At 48.7% G+C, this 10664-nt stretch overlaps 1 protein-coding gene across 1 annotated transcript; it reads left to right on the top strand.

Annotated features, from left to right (window-relative positions):
- Nucleotides 1-1069: 1069 nt before the first annotated feature.
- Nucleotides 1070-10144, top strand: LOC142827062 (protein maestro-like). The gene is made up of 8 exons (XM_075920686.1): nt 1070-1078; nt 1115-1297; nt 2182-2337; nt 3370-3504; nt 5708-5810; nt 6783-6848; nt 8944-9207; nt 10071-10144. Exons 1-7 carry the CDS (start codon nt 1070-1072, stop codon nt 9015-9017), a joined length of 726 nt encoding a protein of 241 aa, XP_075776801.1. The 3' UTR covers nt 9018-9207; nt 10071-10144.
- Nucleotides 10145-10664: the final 520 nt, after the last annotated feature.

Below are 10664 nucleotides of genomic sequence, written 5' to 3' on the forward strand. Positions count from 1 at the left end.
ATCTTACATAGCTTAGAAGAAAGGTCACGGGACAATAACAGCATTGTCCGTCAAATTGCTGTAAGAGGCCTAGGCAATTTAGTCTATGGGGCACCTGAGAAGGTAAGATAGAATACTGAATACAATGCAGCATAACTAGAGAAACTAAAGGAAACAATTGCTCAGGATTTACAGAGGCCATGCACAATGCACTAGGCCAATGTCTGCTCTCTCATACCCCTGTAACCTCTTTGCAGTCAATACACAGCAGGTTTGTTCTCTTGGTAAGCTGGGCATAAGGAAACAATATGTACTTAATATGATCATATGTAAATGTATACTCCTAGGAATGAAGAGTGTAGGCTTTATTTCCACGATGAGAGATTCTATTCCAGGAAACAGAGACACTAAAAAACTCAAATCATGATAGATAATCAGCTGAACGTAAGCGCCCAGTACAAAGCTGTGACCAAAAGAGCTGAGGTGATCCTCGGAGGCATAGACAGAGGGATTCTGAATAAGAATAAAGAAGTTATTTTACCTCTGCTTATGGCACTGGTGTGAGAACTGCTAGAATACTATGTCAGGATCATGCCTGCAATTCAAGAAGGATGCTGATAAATTGGAGAAGAGTCACAAGAATTTTCAAAGGGCTAGAAAATGTGCCTTTAGATTCAATGGGGGGGAGGGAGGGGGAATGAAGCTAAACTAATTCAGACTGCTAGTAAGGCATACATTTTAATGGTAATTTTAATCATTGGAACCATTTACCAAGGGTTGTGGTGGGGTCTCTATCAGTAGCAACTTTAAAAACAAGATGGGCTGTTTTTCTAAAAGAGGTGCTCTAGTCAAACAGACATTATTTTGGGGAGGTTCTGTGTTGTGAAGGAGGTCAGACTGAATGATCACAATGGTCCCATTTGGCCTTCAAATCTAAGTAATTAGAAATCTAATAGGATTACATAGGTGTAATATGGCACAGAGTTTGGCTTATTGTAGCTAGTACCTGATGTAAAATATAGCTATAGGTCACTAGGGGGGGCAGATGAAATTCCCACTGCTTCATAATTGCTAAAAAAACATATTAGAAATGTGGTTAGTGGAAAGTGTTTTTTAATGTCATACGTCTGAACAGGTGAAAAAGTACAAGAAGTTTCTTCTGGAGGCACTGATCAGGACTTTAGAAGACACTTTCAGTTCTGAAGTCATTGTCGAAAGCCTGAAGGCCCTGGCCAACGTTCTGAACGAGCTGAAAGGGAAGGACATAGGTTCTTCCTTCAGAGACCTCACCACACAGATCCGGAAGTACTTCGATAATGTACGTGAACAGAAGCCTTCAACCCCAGTTCAGCTGACATTGATGAGGCTCCATTTACAATGCATGATGTGTCCTCACTGGGCATTGTTCATGTCAGAATGAAGTGATTTTAGGCCTTAGGGAAGAGATGTGTTTTATGGAGGAGCAGAGAATTAAGAAAATGAGGATGCCATCCCTGCTCCTTCAGTCTCACCCTTCTGTTCATCTTTATTTCCAATGAGAATGGCAAAGGAAGTATGAATACTAGATTAGGTAGCTGCATACCAAGGAAAATGGGCATACAGGGTGTAATAGACTGTTTTGGGCCTGCTCCATACGATTTTTATGTCAGATGGTTGAAATTATTCCATTTTGCAGAGAAGTTTGAGATTTCAAATTTTGGTTTTGTTCCTATTTGGGGGACACACCCCCCAGCCCAAATTTCAAAGCTCTTTGTGAAACAGTAATACTATTCTCAACCCAGCTCTACTGGGAGCCTTGCCTGAGGGCAGTCTACTGGCAGACTATGCTGGAGACAGGGAACCTGGAAACACTGGGAATTAGAGGTGCCAGGGTGCACATTTCCTGGCTCCTTGTCAGCCTGCCAGACAGGCTGTTCTGAAGGTGAGGGCCAGGAAGCCCAAGATCCCAGTTAGCCTGCTAGATGGGTCACCAAGAAGCTGACCAAGTACCCCTACTTGGCTTCTGGAAGAATGTTGTCAAAATTGAACTGTCTTCAAAGTATTTTGATGAATCAACACATTTGGCCCAAACTTGATTAATTCCAGTTCTTTTAAACTTCTGTAGTTGGAATCACTCTACCCTAATGTAGAAGAGACAGCTGTGCTAGATACATGATGTGGTTATTTCTTCGTTACCAACCTGTGTGGCTTTCTTGGCTATAGGAGGACAACACTCTTCGTGCATTGGCCTTTGTCCTGTTTGGTATCCTGGCCGGCTCTGCAAAGAGAAAATGGAAGGACTATTTTGCCAAGCAGGTTAGACAGAGCTGGGTCACGCTTCTGCTGCACCTGCAAGATCCAAGCCCTGAGGTTTCAATGGTAAGAATGACAGTGACTTAATTACTAAGCAAAAAGAATCTTCCTCCTGATGCCAGGGGAGCTCTGCTATTCCTTCCCGCAGTGGAGACCTAAATTCTTCCCTCAGTTCATTGCCCTCCTTTTGAGTCAATCCCAGACAGGCTGGTCCTTAGCAGCCAGGGTTGTCTCACTGGAGTTCAGGATAGGTCATGGGTCTGATCCCAAGAGTTCATTCCTGCCTATCTCTGCACCCCACGTTCCTGCCTCCCCACAACAGAGGAAAGACCACAGCTATGCCTAGTGAAGCAGCTTTCATAGCTACATCTGTTCTGAAAAAACATTGCTGCTATCTCCAGTTTTCAGTATTATAAAATCATAGAACCATAGGTTTGGAGGAGACCTCAGGAGGTCACTGAGTCCAACCTCCTGCCCAAAACAGGACCAGCCTCAACTAAACAATCCCAGCCAGGGCTTTGTCAAGCTAGGATTTGAAAACTCTAGATTTAGAGGTTCCGTTGCCTCCCTAGGTAAGCCATTCCAGTGCTTCACCACCTTCCTAGGAAAATAGTTTTTCCGAATCTCCAACCTAGACCTCCCCCACTGTAACTTGAGACCATTGCTCCTCATTCAGTCATCTAGTACCACTGAGAACAGCCTCTCTCCATCCTCTTTGAAATCCCCCTTCAGGTAGTTAAAGCCTTCTATCAAAGCTCCCCTCACTCTTCTCTTCTGAAGACTAAATAATCCCAAATCCCTCAGCCTCTCCTTGTAAATCATGTGTTCCAGCCTCCTAATCATCTTTGTTGCCCTCCATTGGACTTTCTCCAATGTATCAACATTTTTTAAGTAATGGGGTGCCCAGAATTGGATGCAATACTCCAGAAGTAGAATCCCTTTCCCCCTATTAAAGTCATGCTGGCATATTTTCTGTCTATTACTTCAGGGGAATCCCTTTTATTCTTGGGGTAGATGAGCAGTCAAGGACATGAGTTCCATTTGAATGAGCACAATACGTGTTATGGAACAATTCAGTGGTGCAACCCTCTTTTTCAGGAGTGCAGAGCTACATTTCATCTCTGTGCCCCATTTTTGGGACTGAAGAGGCTCCAAACTATACTTAATGAGCATCTTAGTTGGAGAACCGAGCTGAACCCTGAGGAGCTCCAGATGGATATCTGCAGACACCTTGTGAGTGACCTACAGAATTATATGAGATTATTGACAGCATAGGCTTGTGGTGTAGAAGCAGGGGGAATGTGTGATGGGCAATGTAAGTATCTATGGGTATGTCTACGCTACAAAGTTAGTTTGAACTAACGGACGTTAGTTCGAACTAACTTTCATAGGTGCTACACTAGCGCTCCGTTAGTTTGAATTTAATTCGAACTAACGGAGCGCTTAGTTCGAACTAGGTAATCCTCATTCCACGAGGATTAAGCCTAGTTCAAATTTACTAGTTCGAATTAAGGGCTGTGTAGCCCCTTAATGCGAACTAGTGGGAGGCTAGCCCTCCCCAGCTTTCCCTGGTGGCCACTCCGACCAACACCAGGGAAACTCTATGCCCCCCTCCCGGCCCCGGACCCCTTAAAGGGGCACGGGCTGGCTACGGTGCCCGTGCCAGGTGCAAGCCTGCCAGCACCTAGCCAGCAGACCCTGCACCTGGTGCGGATCGAGCCACCCACCCGATGCCCCCCAGCCCTCCCCCTCTTCCCGGGACCAGGCTGGCGGGTCCTGGGAGCTTGCCCGGGACCGCAAAAGGCGGGCTCCCTCCTGGGCTAGTGCGGACATCGTGGACCTCATCCACGATCTCCGCACTAGGCACAGGAAGGTGGCCGGCTAGGGCAGGAGAGCTGCCAGCCTGGCCACCCAGGAGCAGGTGTGCATGAAAATCAAGGGGGTCCACTGAGACCCCCGACCCTGAGCACTGAGCTTACAATGGCCATCCTGGGTCAGAACAAAGGTTCATCTATCCCAGTAGCCTGTCTGCCGAAAGCGGCCAACCCTAGGGACCCTGGAGGGGATGGACCAAAGACAGTGACCAAGCCATTTGTCTCGTGCCATCCCTCTCCAGCCTTCCACAAACTTTGGGCAGGGACACCACTCCTACCCCCTGGCTAATACCACTCCATGGACCCAACCTCCATGGCTTGATCTCACTTCCCTTTAAACTCTGTTCTAGTTGTAGCCTTCACAGCCTCCAGCAGCAAGGAGTTCCACAGGTTGACTCTGTGCTTTGCGAAGAACAACTTTCTGTTACTAGTTTGAAGCCTGCTACCCATTCCTTTCCTTTGGTGTCCTCTAGTCCTTCTTTATGGGAACTAATGAAGAACTTTTCTGTATGCACCCTCTCCACCCAACTCCTGGTTTTAGAGACCTCTATCCTGTCCCCCCTCCGTCTCCTCTTTTCTAAGCTGAAAAGTCCCAGTCTCTTTAGCCTCTCTTCATATGAGACCTGTTCCCAACCTCTGATCATTTTAGTTGCCCTCCCCTCTGCCACCCTCTCTCTTCCCCTCTTCCACCCCCTTTTCCCAGTCTCCCCCAGTTTTGTTCAATAAAGACAGATTCCATTTTTGAACACAATTGTCCTTTATTTTGTACATCAAGAAGAGGGGCTAGGAAGGGTAAGTGGAAGGAGTTGAGGGAGGAATGGAGTACGCGCCCCCGGTGGGGAGGACTGGGCTGGCTCTGCGGGCTTCTGGGGGTGGAAGCTCTCCTGCAGCCCCCCAATTGCCCCATCTCCCCAGATGGCAGGCTGCGGCAAGTGCAGCCGGTCTGATGGCCAAGTGCTGTGATGTGCCCAGTGTGGGTACTCCGGGCACTCCAAGCCAAGACTGCTTTGCAAGCGGGGCACCCCTGAGAACTGTCTGTCCGGGGTGGGGGTTGGGACCCTTTAAGCACAGCCCTCGGCTAGCCTGAGACAGCATCTCCACGCTCTAAGTCCTCCTCTGATGACCTGCCGGCACTGCTTCCGGCAATCCTTAAGCCCGGTTCAGGGTCCACTTAATGTGGACATGCTAGTTCGAATTAGTAAAACGCTAATTCGAACTAGTTTTTTAGTCTAGATCCGTTAGTTTTAATTAGCTTAGTTCGAATTAAGTTAGTTCGAATTAACGTTGTAGTGTAGACGTACCCTATTAGAGTGGGATACAGGACTGAGGGTGAGAGGAATGTAAATCTGCCATAGATTCCCACTTTCCCCACTTCTACACAGCCTCCTGTCCTTTCTTTTATTTACTTGTTTAACTTAAAAAAAAAGTCTGAGTGAGTCCAATAACTGCCAGCAGTGGCAAGAGGAACACAGACTGTTTACTTGTGGTTTGTAAAGGCATGTGTTGGCAGTCAAAGGGCATTTCTAGCCAGAGAGAGCTCATGTGTCCCTGATTTTCTCTAGGCCAAAGAGAAGGCTGAGCTACTGGAGAACTTTTACAAAACTACCATCACATACTTCTGCAGCAGCTGGGAAGAGATCCGGGCAGTTGCAGCCAAGTTAGCTGGTGAGAGAAAGTGTGCCGTGTCCCTTTTGGTATTCCCTTTGAGGTAGACAGAAAAAGTCCCTGTGTGCAGCACTGAGCTACTATTAATCTCTCCGTGCTGTGACTTCTCATGCATAAATGGAGATGTTAATGTTCTCCTACTTCTCCAGTGTGGTGTTAGGAGGAATTTGTAAGTTGCAATAGAATGCTTTGAGATGGCGCAGTCATTTAGTAGCAGAGGCTGGCACACTGTCACGTAGGGTATGTTTATTCTCCGATCAAACTAGTGTGCTAAAAATAGAGTAGCTGTGGCAGGAGTAGCAGGAGGGGTTAACTATTCCAAGGATGATCCCATCCAAACCCAAAAGTCTGTTCTCAAGGTGGCTAGCTCCTCCGACTGCTTCTGTCATCTTACCTGCATTCTATTTTTAGTAGTCAGAGTTAGTGTGGACTCAAACTATAGACCTAAGCTCAGTGTTGTTCACTGTTCCTTACTGGTGCTTCATCACTGGGAGGTAGGCAGGCCACCGCCACACAGTGCCTGCTGTTGCAGGTTCCTGATTGCCTTGCCCAGGAAGCACTAGATTCCTCCCCTTTGGCCCTGTGCCATCCTTTCCTTAGCACGCCCATGCAAGCCAGGCAAGCATTGTGGCCTAATTAATTTATCCATGTGAGATCCTTGCTTAGTACGCACTTATTCCTGGCCCCAGCCCTTTGTTCACACCACTAGATTAATACACTATCCTAGTATATCTCCAATAACTGACAGCAGTGGCAAGAGGAACATAGATTGTTTAAAGCAAATGAGGTTTTATGTAAACATTCTTAATTTTTTTCTCTTATTCTCTTCAGTGTGGACGCTAAACTTTTCTAGTATTTTCTTGCCTACAGCTCACCTTAGACCCACAATAGAAGCCAAAGGGCCAATGTTATCACCTTGCACTTAACAAGAGAAGGTTTTTTATTGATGTTTATTTTACACTGCTTATTTAGGCATCATCCTGGAACATACGGACACCAAAAATATGAAATGGCTGGACATGGAACATCTGTTGACCTGTAAGTAACAAATACAGGTGAAATCCTATTCATTAGTGAGTTATAAGGAAATTTAGCTGACAAGCAAGCAGTAACTGATACCACAGGTGTGAAGTGCATCAGCCACACATCAAAGGACAGATTCAGCTTTAGTCTGCTCTGAAAGAGGTACGTCTACACTACAGCGTTAATTCAAGTTAACTTAATTCGAAATTGTTCATTTGAATTAAGCTAATTCGAATTATGCATCTATACACAAAACCTATTTCAAAATAGCATTTTGTTATTTTGAAATAGCGCGTCCACACTGAGTGGACCCTGAACCGAAGTTCAGGCTGGCCGGAACCAGTGCTGGCAGGGCATCAGGTTAGGACATAGTGTGTGGGGCTGCTGCCTCAGGCTAACTGAGCTCCGTGCTTCACGGGACCCTACCCCCACCCCGAACAGACAGTTCTCAGGGTTCCCCGCTCGCTTGTCTACCCCGATGAGGGACAACAAAGCAGTCCTGTCTTGGAGTGCCCTGAGTGCCTGCACTCGGGACACCACAGCACTCGGCCACATGGAGCCAGAGCTGCCCCTGGGCACACCGGTGCGTCTCGTAGGGTTGTTGCCATCAGCCCAGCTGCACTTGCTGCAGGCTACCGTCTGGGGAGTCCATTGGGGGGCTGTCAGGATCCAGGAGGCCCTGCAGGAGAGTGTCCACCCCGAGGAGCCCTCAGAGCCACCCCGGTCCTCCCCACCGGGGGCTCGTGCCCCATTCCTCCCTCACGTCCATCTACTTACTCCTCCCTAGCCTCCCTTCCTGATGTCAAATAAAAGACATGTATGTTCAAAAATAGAAACTGGGTTTATTGAACAACAGGGTGAACCTCTGGGGAGACTGGGAAAAGGAGGTGGGAGAGAGGAATAGAGCGGGTGGGAGAGGGGAGGGTGAAACCTGGGAGGAGGAAGTTGGAAGGGAGAAGCAAAGGGAAGAAAGGAGAAGGGAAGATCAGGGCCCAAGGTTGGGGGTCTCACCGCACCAACTTGATTGTCATGCAAACCTGCTCCTGGGTTCGCATGTGGCCTTTGGTGGCCAGGCTGGCAGCTATCCTGCCATTGACGGCCGTGTTCCTCTGTCTAGTGCGGAGATCATGGATGCTGGGGCATCCCTCCCAAACCTGAATAAGGTCCATGATCTCCACCCTGGACCAGGAAGGCACCCGCCTTCTCCAGCCCCTGTCAGGCTCCTGGGTGCTGGCAGACTGCTCCTGAGGAGCAGTGGAGGGTTGGCTGCCAGTGCCTTGCTGGCTCACGTTTTGTGGCTACTGGCTCAGGGGCCCCAGTGGCCACTGCTGGCTCTTGGCTGGTAGGCTTGGATCTGGCACGGGCCAGGGTCTATCCCTTTAATGGCTCTGGGGCCAGGGGGAGAGGAGAGCAAGTTTTCCTGGTTGTGCCCAGTGTGGCCACCAGGGCTCCCTGGGAAGGGCTGGAGGCCCCCTATTTTGAATTAATTGTCTACACAGCACTTAATTTGAAATAGCTATTTTAAATTTGGTGTTACTCCTCGTAGAATGAGGTTTACCAAATTTGAATTAAGCGCTCTGCTATTTCGAATTAATTTCGAAATAGCGGTTTGCATGTATAGATGCTATTAAAGTTAATTCAAAATAACAGCTGTTATTTTGAATTAACTTTGCGGTGTAGACGTACCTGGAGGAAACTGCAGCCAGTGTGATATAAGTCAGTGCATCTCCTGGCTATCCTGGCAATGCCTCTTCCCAACCTGTGTGATCCACTCTTTGGGCTCCATCGGCTCCCTGGAAGCCACTTTTTGCTACCCCAAACTCCACACCATCAGATTTATTTCTGTCAGGAGATGTAAAATAACTTAAAAGCAGAAGCTATTGAGTCAATGGAGCACCTTCCAATTGGATGAGTTTCTGGTAGGGTCAGGGTCTCCCCTCTCCCCCCTCCTCCATCTCAGTTTGGAGCTTGGAAGGATCCCAATGGAGGAACCTAAAGCTTTGTTTGTACAGAGAGCTTCTGTAGCTTGGTACTCACTGGTACTAAATCTCCAGCTACTGCAGGCATAGGTGACTATATGAAAAGTGAGTCATATTCTCTGTAATTCCAGCTCTCCAGGTACTACAGAATGACCCAAGTCCCATTGTCCAGCTGGTGGCAACTCAGGTCCTAAGAGACATCTGACCTGGATGAGTGCTCGGGGAATGAAGCACAGACAAATAGATCAAAGAGCTCCTGCTACCTTGAATGGGAACAAGAGAGGGATTGCTGGAGGACAATGTGCTCTGTCTGTGCCAGCTTGTTTCCAGCTTGCACCTCATATACTTCGGTGGGAAGCTAGACCTTGGTGGTATGCGGCCAGCTCTGCTATGGGGTAGGAGAGTAGTATAAGGGCCCTACCATCAATCAAACATTAGCCCCGCCACCTGACCCTGGAAGTCCCCCCCCCCCGACTCCCCGGAAGTTCCTTCTCCCTTGTCACCGGCAGTCCCGCCCCTGGAGGGTAGTACATCCGGGTCGAGAGGGACAGGTGACCGGAAGTAAAAAAGGATGTCATGTGACCCCCGTTAGGCCCGTCCCCTGTCACCGGAAGTCCCGCCCTTGGGGGTAATACATCCGGGGTCAAGAGGGGCAGGTGACCGGAAGTAAGGGGTGTCATGTGACCCCTCTAAGGACTTGCCCCGCCTCCCTCTACCAATCAGGAAGGGCTTTCCCCGTAGGACCGCCCCGCGAACCGCTTTGACCAATCGGGGGGCAGTTCCGGGACCGGATGACCCGCCCAGAAGTGGGTCGTGTGACCCCTCTAAGAACTCGCCCCACCTCCCTCCACCAGTCAGGAGGGGTTTTTTCCCTGTAGGACCGCCTCGTGAACTGCTTTGACCAATCAGGGGGCAGTTCCGGGACCGGAAGACCCGCCCAGTAGTGGGTTGTGTGACCCCTCTAAGAACTCACCCTGCCTCCCTCTACCAATCAGGAGGGTTTTTTTCCCTGTAGGACCACCCCACAAATCGCTTTGACCATTTGGGGGGTGCAGTTCTGGGACCAGTTGACCAGACCGGAAGCTGGTCGTGTGACCCCTCTAAGAGCTTCCCGTGACACCCTCTGTCAATCAGAGCATAGCACTTCCCCATAAGTTCTAGCGCCACACAAAAGAAGCCATCTTGTTCCAAGAGCGCGTGTTTCAGAGAGCGTGCAAACGCTGAGCGGAAACATGGACTCCTTCACCACCCCCACCAGAAGTTTGGAGTTTGTTTTGGTGACGAGGGCCTTCCACCACATGAGAAGAAAGTGCCACATCAGCAACAGTTCCGAGGACGAGGGAGAGGCGAAAAGGGGCCCTTTGCCCCCTCTGCTATTGGATACACCAGTATCTGATCCCGAAACCCAACTCCTCCCACGGCAGCCTGACGAGCTAGACGGCCTCTCGTTATCTGTCCCTGTGGAGGATGCTGCCCATCTCTCCCAGGAGTCGGACAAGGTGAACGGAAAAGAAGTCAAACAGGTAAATGAAAAAATCGAGGTGGGGGGCATCATGGGTGTTTTGTGAATCTAAAAACCAGCAGCTGTAGCTTATTCTCTTTTTTGACAATCTCTTGCCAGGTCGACGATGACTTTCTAGAAACCTTTGAGAAATTGCACATCGGTAATCCTGTGGGAGTAAATCTATCTTGTGCCCGCTTTTTTTGCTCATATCTGACACATGGATCTCGAGAACAAACGTGCAAGAATGAATTAACTCGGACTCCCTAATAGCGATAGTGGTGGGGGTGTCATGGTGCCCATTTGCAGATGGCTGTAAAAGGGTGTGTTAATCCAGATGCTTAATAAAAC

The sequence above is a fragment of the Pelodiscus sinensis genome, chromosome 1 (genome assembly GCF_049634645.1).
Source record: "Pelodiscus sinensis isolate JC-2024 chromosome 1, ASM4963464v1, whole genome shotgun sequence".
Lineage (NCBI taxonomy): Eukaryota > Metazoa > Chordata > Testudines > Trionychidae > Pelodiscus > Pelodiscus sinensis.